The sequence below is a fragment of the Bacillus rossius genome, chromosome 1, assembly GCF_032445375.1.
Source record: "Bacillus rossius redtenbacheri isolate Brsri chromosome 1, Brsri_v3, whole genome shotgun sequence".
Classification (NCBI taxonomy): Eukaryota; Metazoa; Arthropoda; class Insecta; order Phasmatodea; family Bacillidae; genus Bacillus; species Bacillus rossius.
In genome coordinates this window covers 19254469-19277290 of record NC_086330.1, presented here as the reverse complement: position 1 = coordinate 19277290, position 22822 = coordinate 19254469, and the positions used below count along the sequence as shown (strand labels likewise).

At 37.9% G+C, this 22822-nt stretch overlaps 2 protein-coding genes across 4 annotated transcripts in view; both read left to right on the top strand.

Moving 5' to 3' along the window:
• Window positions 1-22822, top strand: part of LOC134532924 (fibrillin-2-like) — a 275398-nt gene that overhangs the window by 193255 nt on the left and 59321 nt on the right. For both annotated transcript variants that reach the window (XM_063369992.1, XM_063369983.1), the window contains exons 19-30: window positions 436-786; window positions 1679-1804; window positions 5266-5391; window positions 6762-6887; window positions 8880-8961; window positions 13390-13556; window positions 15658-15851; window positions 16519-16653; window positions 17413-17590; window positions 19100-19213; window positions 20313-20447; window positions 22573-22787. In XM_063369992.1, coding sequence (XP_063226062.1) covers window positions 436-786; window positions 1679-1804; window positions 5266-5391; window positions 6762-6887; window positions 8880-8961; window positions 13390-13556; window positions 15658-15851; window positions 16519-16653; window positions 17413-17590; window positions 19100-19213; window positions 20313-20447; window positions 22573-22787 — 1949 coding nt within the window. The remainder of the gene's footprint in view (window positions 1-435; window positions 787-1678; window positions 1805-5265; window positions 5392-6761; window positions 6888-8879; window positions 8962-13389; window positions 13557-15657; window positions 15852-16518; window positions 16654-17412; window positions 17591-19099; window positions 19214-20312; window positions 20448-22572; window positions 22788-22822) is intronic.
• On the top strand, window positions 8968-13383 carry LOC134532940 (piggyBac transposable element-derived protein 4-like). Of its 2 annotated transcripts, none has more exons than XM_063370023.1 (2): window positions 8968-10426; window positions 10520-13383. In XM_063370023.1, exon 2 carries the CDS (start codon window positions 10738-10740, stop codon window positions 11665-11667), a length of 930 nt encoding a protein of 309 aa, XP_063226093.1. In that variant the 5' UTR covers window positions 8968-10426; window positions 10520-10737; the 3' UTR covers window positions 11668-13383. The 2 variants fall into 2 exon arrangements, with proteins under 2 accessions (XP_063226093.1, XP_063226085.1); XM_063370015.1 differs by having other exon boundaries at window positions 8968-10612; window positions 10754-13383.

Sequence of the window (22822 nt, the reverse complement as noted above, 5' to 3'; positions counted from 1 at the left end):
ATGAATTTACCCGTTACCGAGTTTAGAATTTTACACATAACTGGCGAGTACTGAAAGCCTCGCTCACATTTTTTAAAAATATATAGAGATTTGAGATTTAAATGAAGCGAATAACAACTCACGAGTGTTTTTTTTTTTTAATCGACGCAACTAGGTTTTAAGAGCTGAAATATGACTTTCAAAGTTTCACATGACGTTTGTGTACAAACATTGACAAACAGACATATGCAGTTAGTTACAAACAGAACAACAGTGTTACGCAGACCGTTGGTATAGCTTCTTATAACATCTCTAACACGCTGGGGTAAGCAGGGATGTTGAAAGATGATGAAACGGGAACAGAGCGGATGGCGAGGGAAACGTGAGCAGGCCTAACCCAGGAACGTGTATAGGCTTGGTGGGAGGCGAGTGGTGATGTCGCCCCTCCCCTGCCAGGTACCAAGTGCCTCGACGTGCGTCAGGAGTCGTGCTACACCGAGTACCGCCACGGGGCCTGCGCCAGCCCCATCGAGGGCGTGTTCTCGCGCGGCGTGTGCTGCTGCTCCCCGGTGGGGCGGGCCTGGGGAGGGGGCGACGCCAAGTGCGAGCCCTGCCCCCGGCCGGGGACCCCCGCCCACGCCGAGCTCTGCCCCCGGGGCACGGGCTTCGTCGACCGCAAGGACATCAACGAGTGCACCGAGTTCCCGGGCATGTGCAGCAACGGCCGGTGCAAGAACACCGTCGGGGGCTTCAACTGCCGCTGCAACCAGGGCTACACGCTCGACGAGTACGGCATCAAGTGCATCGGTGAGGACCGCAAGTAAAAATGAGTCTGAAGCCAAATACAACAAATAAAATTACTTAATACAATACAAATTGAATTATTTGTACCTAAATGTAATTAAATAAATAAAACGAAGTAAAATTACATGAAAAAGCATCAAAAGAACACATTTATAACGAAATAAATGTACTTTAATACAAACAAACTGTTAATTTTATTTAATAAAAAAAATTTTAACTAGCAATTTAAACTAAATTATGTTAATTTTAGTGATTGACATGAGGCAACACAAGACACCCCCATTCGCTATTATGTCTCATGAACTGTGATGGCGATTTCACACATACAACCCACAAAATAGGCTGGACAATTATTGTTATTTATGAAAGCCTATTTTGGAAAGGAAAGGTAACAATCTGAAAGCAAGTTTCGCAATAATGTGGAAATAAGGGAAATTTTATAATAATTTTTAGGAATCTTTAGTTTTTTTAAATTTTTCAAAAACTTAAATTGTGTATTCATCAATTTTTTTTTAATTTTCATTTAAATATTGAAATAAATTATAAATTATTTATATTTTTTTTTTTGACCAAAACTATTTTAGCTGTTTGTAACTTTAAAATATTATCAATTAATTTTTAGCATTAGTTGTCTTTGGTTTTAACTTTAATCAGTTTAATTTTTAAAAAACCACCTTAAAATTTATTTTGTAAATTTTTTTTAACATTTTCAACTGTGGTGAGAAGTTCATACTTGTCTCCTAAAAGGATGGCATGGAATAAAGGCCCTGTAGTGATGCTGCAAAAGAAAGGAAAATCTGATTGTAGGTAGTCAGATTGAATTACATGGAGTTCTAAGGTTGTGTATAGTACTGTGTTGTGCTTAATGCAACTGTGACTGCTGACTTGTTTCCAGACATCGACGAGTGCAACATCATGCACGGCGTGTGTGGTGACGGGACGTGCCGGAACACGCCCGGGAACTTCATATGCGACTGCAAAGAAGGATTCGAGAGTAACATGATGATGCAGGTGTGCATGGGTAAGCAGGGGCCCACACACACGCACAGACACAGACACTCAGCGTCAGTGGCCTCACGTCACGCACACTTCCCATGGTCACAGCGTCCTCGCACACACGCATGCACGCGTCACTTGTGGGCAGATGTGCAATACGTTTAACACCCGTGATCATAGAAATCACAGACAATAAGAATGGAAAACTCATTAAAAATCTATATTTTGATCTTCATTACAGAAGAGGGGAGGGAAATATCCTGCCATGCTGCATTTCTCAAGAAACCAGCTCCACAAAAAAAATACTTCTGCTTAAAAATATTTTTTTTACTTTATTTAAAGTATTATGGTTAAAAAAAAATTCACTGATAAATTTGTTTCATTACCTAAAGTTACATAAAATAAGATAAAAGAACTACAGTTTTGTAGAGAATCACCATAAGAGTTATCTATTGCTATTTACGAAAATATTGAACATTCTGTAATTAATTTACTATTATCTATAGAATATAGTAATAAGTTTGTTTGAAAATGAAATTGTACACCAAAATGCAAAACTTATTCAGCTAAAGTTGATACGAGATTTAAGAGATTAATAATTTACCAAAACCAGAAATTATATCTGGGCGTAACAACTTTTATTTTGATTGGTCACCACAGTGTTGCTTTATCCTATCAAAATATTGGACGTGGTTTTAGAAATAAGGAGATATGTTGTGTTTTTTACACCTCAAATGGTAAATAATAAAAAAAATTGAATTAAATTTTTAAAACATGAATTCATTAAAGAAAAACAGTAATGGAATATACATGATTTGCAAAATAAATTATAGATCTTTTTGAAAGAACTGTAAAAATATTGGTGAGTACAATAAAATTACAGAAAAATTAAGTGAATGCTAACTGTTGGGATAAGTACTCATGTTGCAATATGACAGTTGCATTTAAATAAATACACTAACAGATAGTTAAAAACTCATTAAGAGTTAAAATAAAGTTAATACAGTAATACACTATAGCCATTGCTGTTAGGAGAATGAAACAAATTTTTTTTTTATCTTGAACCTGTTTTGTATTTACCTTTCTTAAGGTGTATTTTGATGTTTGGCTTAGTTTATAGGATCTCTCTTGCCTGGCCGTCCTACAGTTAGCCTACCAGCATACAGAATATAAACATGTGACGTTGACCTGATTACGTGACACAGAGCTGTCATTCTTTTTTTTTTTTAATATTTATCTTTGATATGTAAACTATGTATAATAAACTCACTTCTGCTTAACCATATGCCTTTGTGTTCAGCAGTGACATAACAACTATCTACAGCGAGACAGGCCTCTGGCATGGCTTGGAGAGCCCTTGTAACTATTCATTAACACCTTGCAAGCGAACCAGATCATTTTTGTTTGAATAGTAAAAAAAAAAGGGTTCGAGTCTTGCCCTCACATGGGTGACGTCATGCTCTGAAGCAGAGTCTCTGCCCCTCACGTGGTGGCGTTCGTAAGACTGATTTCGAACCTGAACTTGGTGAAGAGACATCAGATGGGTCACTGAGAAACAACATTGTAAACCCAGCAGCCATGTATGCTAAGGCATCGTACTCCTCTGGCTATGAAAGTGAAGACGGTATACACCCAAACCCTAACGTGACTCGGAACTTTAAAGAGCTGAATCTGTGCTTAATAGAAGATTAGAGTCTTGAAAAAGAGCACAGGTTCTTGTATATCATGTCACCTCAAGATCCACTCTCATATCCACGTAGAAATTGTTTAAGATAGTCAATACATTTTTATTGGCATTTTAACTGTCAGATATTTACTAAAGGTTTTCTGATAGCTGTAAAAATTACAAAATGTTGCAAATGTGTATGTCTTAGAGCTGCATTATCAATTCCCAGTCATTTGCTTTGTATATTTCCTCAGCAGAGTAACTATACAACTAAGGCTCCATAATATTATTTCCCAAATATTTATTCATATAAAAAGTACACTAGGCAAAAAAAACACATTTAACATACATAGTGAAAGTTTTATTTTATTTAAATGAATGTGGGATTTAAAAACATTCCCTTCTACATTCTACTCCATATGTTTTGTTGGGAACATGACATTATTTACTTGCTACATTCAGCACACCTTGGCTGAGAGAAGCCCTTCACAAGACCAAGCACTGCTTTTCAGTTTCATTCTCTGACAGGTAAAACGAGGTGAACTATTTTGGCTTTAGGGCTCATCGATAACTCGGTCACCAGAGACTGATACACACACATTCCTGTAGAAGGAATCAGCCATGGCATGTAGTAAGGAACTGCAGCATTTCCCTGCAGTGATTTAGGAAAATCGTGGAAAATCCGAAATTAGGATGAACGGACTGAGATATTGGAACCCACTTCTTCTCAAATGCAAATCCATTTTTAACCATTGCACTACCTTGCTCGGTGTGAGCAACAAGATTCTGTTTTCAAAACTCTTCAAGTACAGCCAATGATATGCAGCATGATATAAGTGCAACACAAGTGTGAACACCGAAAGGTCTTTAATCCGGCATTCTAACATTCTGTTGCTTTATTTTAGTTTTAAAATGTATTTGTTTTATATCTGTTACATGTTCACTAACAGTCACTGGGGATTTAGACTGTGGGCATGATAATGAAACATTAACAGGGCAATAAGGTTGCAAACAAATGTAGTTACTGCAAGAACATCGCCACTGGAAGCCTTCGGGCACCAGGCAGGAACCACTTGAAAGGGGAGGAAACTCCCATAAGCAGTTCACTATTGCAACTGGATGAACAGCACATACCTGCAGGGACTATTACAAAAACACAGACCCAAAAATAACTAACAAAAATAAACAATACATACAAACAAAAAGACTGACAAAACAGGGACAAATAATGCACATTAAAGAAAAATAATATAATACAGAACACAGATATGTGGCAACAATGGAGCCGCTCACGCTCAGATGTTTTTTCGGGTGGATCCCGCTGTTGTCCTGGGCTGCCAAGTTGCGCTATTCCTCTACTGCGCTGCCAGCATTTTTAGTTCACTCTGGGTTTGTCGTTACTGTCAGTTTTTATTTAAGTGCGGTGTTTCCTAGTGTTTGTATTTAGTATTTGGTATGACCACTGAAACTATATTTACATCCAATAATCCAGCATGACTGTGGTCCCAAAAGTGCCAGATAGAAGACCTTTCACTGTGTTTACATTTTTTTTTGCAAAGCTACTCATTTAAAACACACGCTTCCAGTACGAAAGCTGTTATCAGACTGGAGGGAGAGGTTATCAGCGGCCTAATGGGTCCGCTCACACATGGACGTGACCGACAGAGATAATCGTGTGTTGACGGAGAGTTCGCAAATGTATGTCGCCGCGCTGGTGTTCCTCACGGTGGCGAACGGGAGCGTCCGGGAGGGGGGCGAGTTGGGCGGGGATGAAGACGAGCGGAAGGCTCTCTTAAGCGAGAGTGGTGCGTCTGTTGCAGACATCAACGAGTGCGAGCGGACTCCGGGCCTCTGCCGCGGGGGTGTGTGCGTCAACACGCCGGGCAGCTTCCGCTGCGAGTGCCCGCCCGGCCACGAGTTAGCCCCGGACAAGAAGGCGTGCAAAGGTTAGAGTTCGTTCGTCGAGCGACGTAGTCTGTGAGCTGACATCGACCACACGGCCATGCGTAACCTTTCAAGTGTCACTCACCATCTTAAATTAAAAATATTAATAATTATTCATAATACCTTAAATGGTAGGCACAATACAAAACCTTGATAAAAAAAAAATAAAAAAAATAACAGGTCAAGGACATGACTGCTTAACACTAGGTCAGACAGATAACTCAATACTACATGTTTTTTAAGATTATGTCATTACTTTTAATTTAAATAAGGGATAGCATTATTATTTTTTTGATCAAAAATGCAACATCCCTATCTAATTTCACTTAAAACAATTAAAACTGAGAGGAAGTAGTTTGTCTCTTTCATTATAAATTTAAAATTTCTCATAAAACATCAAGAATGAAGATTCGTGTAAAATGAGTAATTCTAATTTTAAAATGTAATCCATTTTAATTGTTTTGCAAAACAGTCATTTCTTGGTTAAGTGGGAAAAGTCAATGTTTAATCATTATTTGTGTGATATATTTTTCTTGCAATTTTGTTTTTTGATTATGTGTGTATAAATTTGTTTGATATTTGCAGGAGTTTAGCATTTACATGATATTATTTTTAAACCTTCCTGTCTGAAGTTCGCTTATGTGAAATAATCATTTTAATAGCAAAATTATTTCACGTTCTGTTAACTATTTTTCATTATTTAAAGATTTTTATGGCTGCTGTTACAGAGATGAAAACCATTTTTTTTTAATCATCACTCACTGCTATTATGAACTTTATACAAAATTTTTATCTCAACACTTATCTATGACCAACTCGGGTAGTAAAAGAATGATTAATGCTGTCCGATGTTTATTTATGTTATTTTCTGAATCTTCTTCCTATGAGATTCACCTAAAAAATAAAAATTTCAAATAAAAATTAATGAAGTGTTACTACAATAATAGTGCTGTAATTAGTATTATATGAATCATATAAAAAGCCTGTAACTGTAATCAGCTCATTCTTGCCACCAGTACAGTTTTAGTCACCTGAACTTAAATCATGCACACCATGATAACGAAATTCTGCACTTCATCTGCTCTTAAATGAACTTAATAAACTTAAAAAATTATTACAGCACGAAAAATTCTTTATTTAACATGTAATACAAATATATACTGGACATTAACAAAATTGTTTGTGTTTAGGGTCTATATAAAATATAATGCACTAAGCATATTTGAAACATTAATTTTTTCCCCTCTATTCCTTATAGTATAGTATGTTCAAAATTGAAGGGGTATTTTTTTTTTTTTAATTCGTAATCAGAGTAGGTGAGTGTTTTTGTTTTGAGACACTCTCCTTCGCTATGAGCTGCTTCCTGCTGCAGATATCGACGAATGCTCTCGCACAAGTGGAATCTGCTCCAACGGCGTGTGCGAGAACATGATGGGAACGTACCAGTGCGTGTGCGACGACGGCTACCAGCAGACGGGGCAGAAGTCGCACTGCGAAGGTGAGTGAGCGCACTGAAGCACTCGGCACACTTCCCGACCACGCGGAGACCATTGTGGCTGTCAGAAGCACGACGTAGGAAACTGTGAAGGAAACACGTGTTTGTTTTTTTTATCAAGCTTCAAAATCAACTCTACCTATAAAATGCAATAACTTTAACTTAAATAGTATGTCTGGAAAAAGGCAAAATTGAAAAAGCAACGAATCCAGGGCCGGGCAATTGCCGGTGTTTTTAATTTTTATTTTACTTGTTTATCTAGTTTTAAGTTAAAAATATGGGCATTAATGTGGAAAATGAAAATGAGTGCTTGTCAATACAAATTTCAATTCTTGATACCATACCACAAAAAACTTTCAAATATTTTATTGCCACGTATGATTACGTGATTCCGCCAGAATTTTATCGCAAGCATTTATAAAACTGACCTGAGGTTAATTTGCCAGGAAATAATATAAAAATTTCTTAAGCTAGATCAGCAAAACCATCGTCAAAATTTAAGTTCCAGGTTGGCTTAAACTTTTGCTCGGGAAAATTAATTTTACAAATTTTACAGGGCAGGGCCCCTACATACAAGTGCAGAGGTATAATTTCAGCTTTTTAACTGGGGTGGCATGGTATACCAGGGGTCTGAGGGGTATTTAAGGGGGGTCCGCTACTCCATTATTTCTATTTAACATTGTAATATAAAAATTTCTAAAAAAAAAAAAACATTTTATGATTAATAATGAATGAAGAAAGTGCTGTGCTTGTAAAATATTATTTTACAATTGTTTGTGAATTAATGATATTTTTACTTCAAAATAGGGTGGCTAAATACTGGGCTGGACAATTCTGGGGGGCAGCTGCCACCCCTTGCCACCCCGAATTACGTCTGTGCCCCAAGTCTAGGGCCGCCACAGTGTTTCAACATCTTACCTGAAATGTTTTTAATGGTGTAAAATTAAATTAATTTATTATTTTTGTTCATTGGAGTAAATAAGAATTAAATATTAATGTTTCTAATAGTTTACACCTCCTGGAATTGATGCATGCAGGCTTGACAACTATATTTTTTTGGGTCACTGGGTGATCTTGAGGCCCAAGACCACACCCAAAATAATCAAAATATTTTGATACACTAGATAATATGCTTTACATCAGCATAGACATAAAACATTTCAAATTATAAAACCAACTTTCATCGAACTGAAAGAATTAATGAGCTGAGGAATTAATTCTTGATTCATCAGCTGAGTTGAACTATAGTTAAACATTTTACCACTTTTTAAGAAACATTTCTCTGCAAGTTTGCTACATTAAAAGAAAATATGTATTTTCATTTGTAATCCAACTGCTTGACTTCTACCGCATGTTGAATTTTTTACCCAGATGTTTATGAAAAAAATGTTTTGGAAATTGGAATATAGACGTACAGTTGCGTGCATTAGCTGGCTGTGGGGACATACAAAACAAACTTCTACTGTGTGAACATAATGCTATAAGTCAGGCAAAATTATAACATTGAATATTTGTCATCTATTTTTTACAAACAGCAGAAAACTTGTATAATATATATATATATGTGTATATATTTATATGTATATATGTGTGTGTGTGTGTGTGTGTGTGTGTGTATATATAGCCTAAATTAACAACAAAGAGTAGTGTACAATGTGAAACATCTGTAGGAATTGCTAAAGAACAAAAATAATGATGTAAGCATTGTACGTATAATCCAATGTAGCAGAAGAAGCTGAGCCTTAGCTACCATCTTCAGTCTTGTCAGACCTAAACATAAGGATGAAAGTTTTTAAAGCCACAAAATTTGTGATTTCTGGCTCGCAACTAGTAAACGATAGCTTGCTCAATGGACGAACAAATCAATCCTATATCTTTCAAAAACATTAAGTCTGGAAGGAAATGTTGTGCCGTGCAGGCTGAACTGGATAAAGAGTTTGCAACGGTGTTTTTACGCAAGCAGCACAGTAATTTGGTTTTTTTTTTTGCTTCTAGACATGGACGAATGCGTGGAAGGTAACGGGGGCTGCGATGATATCTGCATGAACACCCCTGGGAGCTACACCTGCATGTGTACGTAAGTACGACTTCGCGAGGTCATCAACGATCCGGCAATTACGACCAGCCCGGGGCCGAAACTTCGACACAGCACAAATAACTGCCCAATCCTGAGACCGTCAATTGGTAAAAGAGTTTATCACTTGAGGCCCATCTGCAACAGTTCAGAACTTGTGGGCGGTCCGTATCCTTGTCCAAATGTGAATGACGTCACATTGTTGCACAGAAATTTGCCCTGTCTACAATTGTGATGTCCGATGTCCAAATCCACTGATTTCTAGAGTAGTCACTAGAATGTAGTAAATAGTAGTTGTTTTTTTAAATTTTTATTTTATTGTTTACATACATTGTGAATAAGTATACAGCTTAGTTTTTAACATTATTTTAACTTGTGAAAGTTGTAAGGGTTCAATAATATTTAGTTATTCAGGGAGGTTTGTTACTAATTTTCTATAACTTCAGGATCTTGCTCCTTTTTATTTCCCACCTCAGAAAAAAAAAGAATGTGGGGGAAGGGGGGGAGGAGGTCATGTCCTTGCCACATCCTGAATATGCTGGTCTAAGGCTCATTAGATTGATTGTTCAATTACTTCTACGAATAAATTTAAATATATTTGGCAGCCTGGTACAAAGACCTCACATGACGTATTAGTAGTCAAATATATACCCTGCATTCTTTCATTAAAATAATTTGTAATAAATTGATCTAAAACGGATAACTTAAAACCAATAAAAATAAATTAGCGAGTATTTGTGGTTTAAAAGTGATTCAATACGAGATGCACAACAAATAATTCTTTTTTTTTCTGATCCATGCACCATAATACTTTTTTTTTGTCCAGAAATGAGATTTTTTTGAATTTAACACATTCTGGTCCATGCTCGAGCTCAGCTCGAGCATAGTATTTTAATACAATGAACGGCGCTCAAGCCTCACTCGAGCGCACGTTTTCATGGACTAACATGTGCTTGCTCGAGCGATAAACGGGCTTGGATTGCCGGGCGTTCTTTCCACAGTCGTCGTAGTACTATCGGTTGCCGCTAGATGGCATCTGCTGTACTGTTTTACGTTTGAAGCTGCTTCGGGCGTGTTTCATCGTGCCAGGGGAATTACCGCGGTTTTGTTGCAGTAGAAATGGCAAAGAGATCGCGCGAGAGTGACGAATTTTTCGAACATGAAGAATTTTATGCTTCTTCTGGTTCAGAAGCTGATAACTGCAGTTCTGATTCTTTGTATGAACCATTGTCTGAATATTCTGACACATCAGGTTTGTATGCAATTATTCAAAACCTGCCGAATGAGCTTGAAACTTGTTTTACCTATGTATAAAAATTATTATTTTTGTACATATCTTACCCAGGATGTTTTTTTATAACAGATGAAGATTTCGCAAAAATAAGGAAACAGAAGAGCAGTTTTACACAGAAAACGGGACTTTCACAAGCTCGTCCATCACAGACACCTGGTACAGGTACTGATAGTGGTTCGTATTTTTTTCCTTTGTGTATTGTAGATAGTTTACATTACCTCTTGGACCCTTACATGTAAATGTGAATGTCACATTATTATTTTTTAGATGAAGACGATGTTCCGCTAGTCCTTATTGCGCAGCTGAGCAATGCGAATAGACAAGACCACTCGGATAAACCTAGCACAAGTAACGTTTCTGGTAAGTTACCCAGCTTTCATAAATATTACATTTTTGTGCCTCTGAATTTCTTTATAAGCTGGTAATCGTTTTTTTTTCACATTTACGTAAAAGTAAAAAAATTACGCAAACAATGTAAAAAACATATGATTTTCGTTTCAGATTCCAATACAAGAACACGATTACTAGCAAATGAAAAACCTGGAGTCAATCGCTGGGTATCAATGGACAACCAACCACAGCTGCCTGTTTTTGAGGAAGCATCTGGCATTCTTATCGACATTGATGAAACTTCCGATGAACTTACCTGTTTCTCTAAATTTTTTGGCACAGACGTCATAAAAAATATAAAGACTGAAACAAATCGATATGCAGGTACCATGATTGACAAAATGAAACGGGCAAAAAAATTGAAACCAAATTCAATGTGGCAGCGTTGGACTACGGTCAAGCTTCAAGAAATATATTACTTCTTTGCAGTGATCATTCACATGTGCTTGGTCAGGAAACCCAAGATAACAGATTATTGGTCAAATGACAACATAATGCACACTCCATTTCCTGGGCGTCTCCTTAGCAGAGACAGATTCCGGTCAATATTATTCATGTTACACATAAATGACAATGCTACTTACGTACCAAGAGGACAAGAAAATCACAACCCTCTACATAAAGTCAGGCCGTTTTTCAATCATTTTGTCCGTCAATGTAAGGCCTGTCTTTATCCATCAGAAAACCTGACAATTGATGAAGGAATGTGTCCTTTTCGAGGACGTTTACACTTCCGCGTTTATATAAAAAATAAACCTCATAAGTATGGTATAAAGTTATATATTCTTTGTGACACCAATACAGGATATGTCCTAAACTGTGAGGTTTATACTGGTGGTGCTGGAAGTGTGGAAAACTCTATTGAGAGTCTTGTCCGGAGATTGTGTCATGATTATTTTCATAAGGCGCACACAATTTACATGGACAGATTTTATTCAAGTCCTACATTATTCTATAAGTTATGGGATGAAAAAAACCCTGGCTGTGGGTACGGTACAAAAAAACCGCAAAGGCTTGCCACCTGAACTGAAATGCAAAGAACTTGCAAGAGGTGAAGCAATTTTTCGCAGGTGCGGTCCTTTGTTGGCTGTAAAGTGGAAGGACACACGTGATGTGTACTGCCTCTCCACAAAGCACAAAGCCACATGCAGTGAAGTCACTGTAAGAGGTAGAGGTGGCTTAGTTGCTAAAACCAAACCCGATGTTGTACTTGACTACAATATAAACAAAACTGGTGTTGATCATGTTGATCAATTACTCAGTTACTACCCCTTTCAAAGAAAATCAATGAAATGGTGGAAAAAAAATTTTTTCCACCTTTTTTTGATGTCAATCATAAATTCATTCATTTTGTTCAAAAAATCCAGGGCTGATGGCAACAAAACAAGTTTGGAAAACTTCATGAGAGCTCTCGGGAACCAGCTGGCTTCATATGGTGCTACCGATACAGACGTTCAATCATCATCATCCTCATCCACAGATCGATTGTCTGCTCGACATTTTCCGAAGAAAATTCCACCAACCGAAAAAAACTCAATCCTACCAGATCTGTAAAGTATGTTCCGATGTAGGCAAAGCCAACAGTGGAAAACGGCTGAGGAAGGAAACTCGTTGGTGGTGCGAGAACTGTGGCTTTGCTCTGTGCGTGCCAGGGTGCTTCCAAAAGTTCCATACTAAATCAAAATTTTCATAAACATAACCAAATAAAAATTATTTACGTATTCATATATTGGTATTAATTTGGAAATGTGAAATAAATGTTAACTTAACTGGATTTAAATAAAAATCATAGCAATGAATAGTATGAAGTGTGTATGAGAAATTTTTTTATTTATGTAAAACATAGTTTATTATAAAAAATAAATTATCAGTAACTAAAAGATATAAAATCATGTTTTAAATTGTATTAAAAATTGTAAAATCAAGTTTTTTATCATGTAAAAAGTATTTTAAGTACCATATATGTTATTTAAATTTAAAAAAAATGGAAAACCATAAAAACCCCTAGTATTCAGTGATTTAAACCAGTCATAAGCAACAGACTCGAATGTGTTAAAAACTATAAAATAAACTTTTTTTTTATGATTTGAACTAAGTTTTGGTTAAAATGCTACTTAATTCCACGATACAACTTAGATTTCTGTGTTATGCTGTGTTTTGTAATGCTTTTATGTGATATTTCGGTTGTATCACAATTAATCCACCCCGTATAATCTTGTCCCTAAGCATTGGTTTATTTCATTTTCTTATCGTCACTATTCTTTTAAGGGCTGTTCCTGTAAACTTATGACAACAGCTCTTTTGAATTTTATTATTCAACACACCAGTGGCGTAGCCAGGATTTGTGTATGGGGGGTGTTAAGAAGCATGCCGTGCCCCCCTTTCCCCCACCCCCCGTATTAAAGCGGGGGTTTAGGGGTCCTCCCCCGGGAAAATTTGGATTTTAAGGTGTAAAATAGTGCTATTTTAGCAGTTTTCGGTGCTTAAATTTAAATATTGTAATGGTAATAATTTTAAAATGAAATTTGTCTGAGTGATGAATAAGAAATTAATTAAAGATTTGGTGCTAAGGGGAAGGGGGGGGAGGGTTTGATCCCCTAAACACCCCCCCCCCCCCCCCCCTGGCTACGCCCCTGCAACACACACATACCTTCGTGACCAAACGACGAAGTGCAAGGGAGCTAGAGTGGCGGTGTTGAGGACGGAGCCTCGGGAGGTTCCACCCCGCAGCTGTCTCTCGCCCGCAGCGCCGGCCACATGCTGCTGCTGGACGGACGCAGCTGCACCGACGTCGACGAGTGCAAGGAGAACCCGCGCGTGTGCAACGGGGGCAGGTGCACCAACCTGCCGGGCAGCTACTCCTGCAAGTGCACCGACGGCCTGGTCGTGGGCCCGGGGGCCACGTCCTGCCTGGGTGAGTTTCCTTCCGCAGCGCCCGGTCCCGGATCCAGGGGGAAGACGTTTCCCGCAAGCGAGAGGGACTCTAACCACTGAGCTGACAGGTCGGACAAACCACGAGTTTTTTGCGTCACAATGGGCCAGACACTGCGGCTGCATCATTGGGGAATCAGAAAATTTTTTTTATTGATGATAAATAATTAGATTTAAAAAACATTTAAATTTTAACACATGTTTTAAAAATACTTACATTATTATTGGCACTAACACACTAACACATTCACGTTATCTACCAGACTGAAAACATATACCTCATGTTGGTTGTAAAGATTTATTTCAAAGTAAAGTGGCTTTAGCAGTCAAATAGTTGATTCAGCTTTCATTGGAAAGGCCTTGTGTAATCAAAATACACAAAATTTTCTCCAAACATATAGAGTTATGTTACATTAATGCCAACACTTAAACCTGTAATACAAAAGTAGATTATAAACATCTATCTTAATGGTGATAATACCAAACCAATAATATTTACCAATGTAAAAAAAAATCAGGCAAAGTTACACTGGACAGATGTTACACTGCAATGCAGCAGAATACTAAAAATATTTCTTTGGCGGTCAAGACTCGCCCTATTAAAAAAGGACTGTAATAGTATCCCACTGGCACACAACTTTGACCTCACTCTCAGAGGCAATTCCTTTCCTTATGTTTTTAAAGTCAACGTTTTAACAATTACTCACCGTCCAATATATAACAATATTCTATTATTTTTGGTACTCAGGTAATGTTGATACACTGTACAATTTTCAAGATTATTTTGAAGCAGTTGATACTTTTCTATACCATTGTTTCAAAGGGCAGTATTCCAAGACATTTAGGTAACGTAGTGAATAAGCACTGCCTTGTTGGGATAGGAATGTAACCTAACTCTTGGACCGTATTCCAGAACTTGACCAAACTGAATCCCATTAAATAAATTGGAAACCATTTTAATAAACCGTGCCCTACGTGAGGCTAGAAGCTGGTTTCAAGGCATTCTAGTAGACTTTTCGCAACCATCGACATAGTCGTTACTGCAAAAATACTAGAGATAGCAGCACCATCGCACAAAAATGGAACCACCTTTCCAATTTTTTAAGTACTTTTTAGTTATTATTTATTGTTATTATCATTAAAGTGTTTCTCTATCATAAAATTTCACTTGGCACACCAACATGCTTGGTACGTCCTCTGATGATCACAAAAGGGACTACATACGAGTTAATGGCGCCAGACATTGGTCCACCATCTGGACCAAATCAATGAATAGATGAGCTCTTTCATGTGTGGAATTTGGGCAACAGATCGGCAACGAATAGTACACCGAAATCCATTCCCCAAAAACATGGAGTCTGGCCGTGTGGTAACATGCACTAGGAATACGGTTAGAGTACAGGCGTAACCTTATTTTTGGGTCTCGGAATACCGGCCTAATGTATGTTTTCTATATTAGTGCCAGATACTAACAGAAAAAAAAATATTCTTCCTGTTTGCAACAAAACTTAAATTATAATTTGCACACCCAGTAAAATTAAAAATGCTACTTTTGACTATCTAATTTCGTGCAATTATTTTACTAGGTTTGAGATACACTTTTCATGAAGTATTTGCAACACATTATTTTTCACCCAACAGATATGCAATTGCGTTTTTTGAATTACGACACTATTTTAATGCTTCATTCTTTAAAAGGTTCTTTAACAGGGAAGATTGATTTAGGATGTTCTTTTTGGACATATGCCATTGCTTGATAAATGTCATTAGAAACATTTTTAAATTTTGACATTGAGTGATTTTGGCTGTTTTCTGTGTGTTTGCATATTTATCTTTTTTTTGTCAGTTATAGAGGTTTCTTATGAGTTATGACATACAGTATAACCAGCAATAAGTTGCAGATCTGCATTGGTAAATTTCTCAATATTCATTTTACTTCTTGGAAAAAATAACTTAAAAATACTATTTTTTCCCTTGATGTGAACTGTTTGAGTGGCAGATGAGATGATTTATCAAGTTTTTACATGTGCAGTAGTCACGAACCGTGCAATAGCTGTGACGTTCCGTGCGCGTGTGTGTCGCAGACGTGAACGAGTGCGAGACGAAGGAGAACGTGTGCGTGAACGGGGACTGCGAGAACACGCTGGGATCGTTCATGTGCCGCTGCGAGGAAGGGTACTCGGCCAAGCCGGGCAACGGCCCGGGATGCACGGACGACGACGAGTGTGAGCTGGAGACGTACGCCTGCGACATCAACGCAGACTGCGTCAACACCTTGGTACGCGCCCCGCACTTCTTCCCAGCCGTCTGCTGCTTCCTCTGCCTTTTTTTTTTTTTCATTTCTTTGCACAATCGCAGGTGACATCTGCAACCAGGGCCATCGAGAGGGGCAGAGGGGCCAAATATCTGAGGCCCGGGCACCAGGGGGGGCACGGTTGAGTTTCGAGATTTTTTGATGCATGAGTTTACCCTGACAGAATTTTCAAAATTAAAAGTCTATTACTAAAAGAACACATTGGAAACCTTACAAATTATGCAATATGCACAGGCACATTTACCATTATGGCCACTGTAATGCTAACTGTCTTTATATATACATATATATTAAATATTATTGTAATTTGGAAAGGGGGGGGGGGAGCGAAACTTATAAGCCCCTGAGTCTTTAGTTTCTTTTGATGGCTCTGTCTGTAACTATTAAATGTCAAACACTTTTTTCAAATAAAAGTACAGTATAGTGAAACTTCATTACCTTGTTTCTGAAATGTCTTCAATTTTGACTATGATCTTTTAGCACCAGAATGAAGAAACAATCCCCTTCATTAATTACAAGTCTATTGGTAATAAAAGCAATTTGCTTCATCATGACTGGGCAAATGAAGCGACTCATGGTTTCAGTTATAGAATGATCAAATAAATGGTACCCACACATTTAAATGTTTTAGGGATCATACGAGTGCCAATGCCAAATTGGCTTCACTGGCAACGGAGTGACTTGCCGTGACGTCAACGAATGTCTAGTCAACAACGGAGGCTGTGATCAAAATGCTCAGTGCATAAACACTGAAGGTTCTTTTAAGGTACGTAGTATTATGCAAAAGTGTTCATGACACTGTTATGTGCGTTTAGACCAGTGATGGCCAACTTTACTCTTTTCGAGGCCCAAATATAACTTTCGAAACTAGTCCAAGGGCCTGGGAGACTTGGATTAATATAAAAATTTTCATAGAAACATTTTTTACATATCATAATTTTCTGTAGAATAACCAATATGGCATGTTGTAAAGAAACGAAAAATAATTCTCTTAAAAAATTGGTGTAGTACACTTACAAAACCAAAATGAAAAAAAAAAACTTAAAAAATAAGAATTCCATGAAACCATATAAATATTTCTTAGTATTTCTGTGAGAATATCATAGCTTCAGAGCAGTGTCTGCTGACAGCTTATTGTACATGCATGCAAACATAGACGGATAATAATACCTAACCGTATATCTGATAATATTATTATTGTTGGAAGATTTTTCAAGTGGGCGATAGTGAAAGATGTTGCAGGCCGGATCCAGTTGTCCATCACTGCATTAGACCATCAGTTTAGAATTGTACATTCCATACCATGAACGAGTGCAGTTTTTTCAAAAGATTAATGTGAGACTTTAAGTTATCATGCTGCAAACTAATTACTAATGAAAAAGAAATAGACTACTGAACCATTTATGAGTATATTTCTCAGAAATTACGAGTTTTCATCAGTAAAAACAAAACACGTTGATGACGCTATCTGTGTGTTTGTGGGACACAATATAAAATGTGTTGAGTGATCAAATCTTTTTGTCAGTGCGTCTGCGACGCCGGGTTCCAAGGGGACGGTCACCAGTGCCAAGACATCGACGAGTGTTCGAACAACGCTGCCCTCTGCGAGAACGGACACTGCCTCAACTACCCGGGCTCGTTCCGCTGCGAGTGCGAGATGGGGTTCATGCACCCCGACGAGCGGAATGATCAGGCGTGTGTCGGTAGGTGTCACAGGTGTCGCGCCTAACCTTTTCGCAGTGCTCTGCATCCACCACATCTGAAGTCAGAATAACTTCAACATTCCTAGTTCTACTTAAATACAATTTTTTTTGTATACATGCCATTGCAGGTTTGTACTGTTTGTCATGGGAAAAATTAATAAATTCAAAATAAAAACATAAACACACAGAAAACCAGCCCAAATCAGCTTCTGTCAAGCAGATAAACCCAACAATAAACATAAACAGGTATTATGGACAATGCAATGACAAAATTAAACTTAAATATCAGACACCACAAGAATTCCGTAGAAGGAATTTAGCCGTGAAAAAAAAAATAATAGCATAGACTAACACAGTAGGCTAACAATGAGATAGTTTTGACAACAACAGTAAATGCAGACAGACAAGAAATCCTGGATAACGCAGCAAATATACGAACCCTAAATGAAGATAAACAGATATTTTGGACAACACAATGACAACACCGACGAACACAGTAAGTTTCCTATGACGAAACAGTTGCGACATTTTGGGAACTGACACCTGTTCCTGTCATCAGGCATATGTCCAAGAAATTGTATTAAATCAAAATTCCCTATTGCATGAATCATTTAAAGGACATATTCCTATTTCTTTTAATCTTTCTTTCTATTCTTTTCCATTATAATCTGTAATTCCAAAATTTCCATTTATACACTTATTATTATTTTAACTACATTATTCTTAACTACTTCATTTCTTCTGGGTCAAGGCCCCATCCTTGTTGATTATGAAGAGCCCAACGTTTTGGCGCGCCTTGATGCAGCCATTATCAATGGCAATTAACAACTGATGCCTGGTGTTCTGGCACATTACAGTAATATCTCGACTAACGTTACCCTGTCTTATGCAATTTTTAAATCTTCTCGTCGATTCCTACGTCTTTTGATCTAACACCTCGCAACTCTCAATTCTCCATTCTTTCATCACTATTGTTAGCTTACTATTAGGAAATTTTGCACGAGGAGAAAAATCTTTGACTGGTACATTTTATGAAGCCTTATATGTCAAAATAACATTGGATTTTTTTTTTCAATTCATAATAATATAATCTGTTGTATTATCTAAGATTTTATTTTACATTTTTCTAAATTATTGCTTTCTTTAGTTTCTGGTCCTAATTCAACATAGTTTGAATGTATGTATTTATATGCAGAATTGTACCCCGACTACGTGAATTTGACTTGACACAGTTATCGTTCGGTCCCACGTATCACATTAAGTTCAGGGTATTGCTGTATTTATATAGGGGCCAATCGCAGCTGAGCTGTGATTGGTCCCTGAGGTCAGCCCTGATTTGAGGACAGTCTGGCCAATCAGGAAGCAACTGCTAAACCAACCATTGAAATCACACATAAGTAAACCACATGTTTCAAAAATTCCTAGGTCCCTATCTAAAAAATTTGTATGAGATTTTAATTATGTCATCTGTATTTGTAAAATTATGACTGTGAAAAATTTTATTTCCAGATATTAATGAGTGCCAGATGTTCAACAACCTTTGCGTTTTTGGCCGCTGTGAAAACATCTTTGGGATGTTCAGATGTGAGTGCGACGAGGGATATGCTCTGGACGGATCTGGAGGTAAGTAACCGATCCAAGGATTGCCTTCTTCCTTCAATTAATAGATCTGAATCTTTTCAAAAACAATTAACCTAGTACACAATTTTTTTTTTATTTCTGTAAGATATAAGGAAAAGATTTTTCAGAATGCAAGAAAAGGTAAAATTATGAAAATTTTACACAGGAAAGTGATACATAATGCAGGATTGTGTTAAGTCTGAGTTTAAAACAAAATTGATTATAGCTAAATTATTTCAATCTGCAAGTTCAACTGTCAAAGAAGATACTTAGAGTTACAACCTACCAAAGTTAATAAGCTTTGGATAACCTTCCAGAAGAGCATGTTAGGGGTAAACGCAAGTATATTCTATTCCATCATTCGATAGGGTTACTACTTGGTGTCCAGAAACCTTCCTCCCTTAAACCATCATAAAACACACTTTAAGGACGTAGACATAGAGCTGCTTTTTTAAAAATAATACTGCTACTCATTAACCAGCATGAAATGACTTTGTATGGCTCAATCTTTGGCCACCGAATATGCAAACTGGGTGTATCCTTATCTTTAAACATGTATCAGGACATCAAATCTTAAGCAGTAGTACATAGTGAAAGGATCTACCTGTCATAAGCAAAATTTTTTTATCAAAGTAAGGTCTATCCAAAAATTAATTCATGTGTAGCCTTGTCTTTAAACATGTATTAGGACATAGAATCTTACGCAGTGGTACATAGTGAAAGGATGTACCTTTCATAAGCAAAAATGTTTATCGAAGTAAGGTCTGTCCAAAAATTAATTCTTATAACTCGCTTCTGCCCCTATCCAAGGGCATGGCCGGGGGGGGGGGGGTAGGGGGGGCAGTTTGCCCCCCTCCTAGAGCCCTAGAGATTCAAAATAGTGTAGCCAAATGCAAAAAAATACATACTTTTCCCACCCACAACTTGCCCCCCCTAAGCCATCGGCTGGCGACGCCCTTGCCCCTATCTTCCATGAATCCCGGCCACGCCCATGAATCACGATCTCCCGACCACCAGCATCGGCCCATCCAACCTGCTCCAGAACCCGTCCTGAGATGAGGAGAGACGAGTGCGCTACCACCGCTGCCACATCTTTGCGCAGGGAACTGCACCGACGTGAACGAGTGCGAGAGCCCGCAGGCGTGCCTGTACGGCACCTGCATCAACACCCAGGGCAAGTTCATCTGCCAGTGCCCGCCCAACTACGAGCTGGTCGAAGCAGGCAACGCCTGTGTAGGTGGGTATCACAGTCCCTCGCCCGACTCTACTCTGCGTACAAGAGCAAGAAAAATGGGTACTGTAGGTGTTACCAGTGGCAGATCCAGGATTTTGGTTTGGGAGGGGCTTGACCCAGCTGAGGCTAGGCTTTATCAAGGAAAACACTAAAACAATAGCGGACCCAGATGCTTTTGGAGGGGGCTTGAGCCCTTTAGCCCCCCCCCTCCCCTCTGGATCCGCTACTGGGTGTTACATACGAAAAATATTCTCACTTTAAGCATCAGCAAAGTGCGGGGCCACAAAAATGGTACACAACAATTAATTAAGTACGTTTTTTTCCATGCAACATCAGGTGTTTTTTTTTTATTACTATAGTGATGGATTATATCCTCAATGTAAATGTTGCTTTGAATTTATTTTACAGTTTGCATTTATTCTGCAAAACATTTTATTCGCTCTTTTCATCTAATGAACTACTCCAAGCTAATAAAACAAATTATTGTAATTTTTTTTTTAATAACTGTTGTTCGTTAACTGTTCAACATCCACCACACTGCACGGAAAACCGGTGCTGACTCGGGAGGCAGTGCGGGAGTTATTGCTCTTGGTCCACTCTTGCTCAGTGCAGTAACATGCAAAATAACTACAATCATTGAAAGTGCACAGTAGCTGGAGCAGACAGTTCTTAGTGTGCATAGAATGCAGTCCAGTGCAGTTGCTAGAATTCCCTTTAAATTTATATTCGGTTGTCAAATAATTTATTTACATTAGTACACTGAAGGTTGTGAATCATCTTGCCGTACCAATACTACATTTAAGCTGCTTACCCATTTCACTGTTTGGACATAACCACATATTTAACTGCAAGCTCTATCTTCACCATGACGATAAGCATCTAGCTAGTACCAAAAAGTTAGTGTCTAACATTTTAATGAATTTTCTATTGCTAAAGTCTTCCTGTTCACAAACAACAATGTAAAATCTTAAAATTTAACTTAATTTGACACCAATTTCAGGACTTTATAGTAAAAATATCTTAGTTTTTTTGTATCATAGGATATTTTGTATGATAAATAAAGAAAAATTAAAAAAAATAAAATGTCACACTAAATAATGTATTATTCGCAGGAATGTGTCTATGTTTAGGTTAGAAGGTTAGTACCTTTAACAGATAATTTCCCTAACTTTTAAGTGGACAGTCTCAAACTTTTTATATTCAATAAGCAACTATTAACTGAAGTGATGCATCAAATAACCAAGTGAAAGTTAGCACAAGGCTGCTTGAAATTAAAGTTTTGTGACATTTACTGTTTCTTTTGTAACTTTTTCTGTGACTTTTGTGACCAGTCCTTTAGTTTAGTTACTTTTTAGTGACTTTTATGACCAGTTCGGTTTAGTATTTTTAGTGATATTGGTGACTTGTAGACACCCTGAAATTGTTATGTTGTTTTTATACATACAGTAGTATCATCTCGATTATCCGACTTCAATTAACTCAGGTTTTGTTTTAACCGAGCTGACCTAAAGTGCTGTTCCCAGGCAAAATCTTTTGGAACATTTTTTTGAGGACTTAGGAAACGATGTCGACAGCCTTAAATGAAATTAGCCTTAGGTGACGCAATTTCCAGGAGAAGCGAATCATTAAGTGTCATGAAGAAAACCTGGAATCAATGTTACCCTTGAAAATGAGACTGCTGGGTCAACTGAAAACCATGAAAGAGGGGAAGCATTCTGGTTACAGCCAGACTCCCCTGTATAGCTACAATGCCTAACATCAATATCCTTATACCCTAAATCCTGCTTTATTTTTTTTTCTTACTTAATAAATATAAGAAATCGCTTGACATATCATGTCCATGGGGGATGTATAAAAGAAACAATGTAATAATATTTGTAATTCAGATTATCTGAAAATTTTTTTATCACTATTTGTTTTACTTCAAAGTTATATGTATGTAAAACTAAATATGTATGTGTATTTAAAACTGTGTACATGTAAAAATGTATATGTATGTGTGACTGTAAATATGTAAATGACATGTTCCATAGCCTTATGGTTTCTACCAAAAGAAGGCTCAATGGAATACAGATAAGTAGATAGACATAGAGTCCCAGCGTCGCGACGGAGTGCCGTGCCCTTGCAGACAGGCGGGAGTCGCGCTGCTACCAGGACGTGGAGGAGTGGTCGGGCCGGCGGCGCTGCGTCAAGGAGATGGGGGAGGCCATGACGCGCGCCACCTGCTGCTGCAGCGTGGGCAGGGCCTGGGGCCCGCGCTGCGAGCTGTGCCCCGCCGACGGCTCGGAGGAGTTCAAGGCGCTGTGCCCGGGCGGGCCCGGCTACCGGCCCAACAGTGTCACGGTGAGCCCCGAGCACAACCAAACATACACTCTAAC

What these genes read in the sequence shown, in the direction of transcription:
- LOC134532940 (XM_063370015.1), top strand. Translation starts at nt 10,498, where the DNA reads ATGTCACATTATTATTTTTTAGATGAAGACGATGTTCCGCTAGTCCTT. An exon ending in TAGCACAAGTAACGTTTCTG is followed by an intron (nt 10,613 to 10,753) that starts GTAAGTTACCCA and finishes TTTTCGTTTCAG; the next exon opens with ATTCCAATACAAGAACACGA.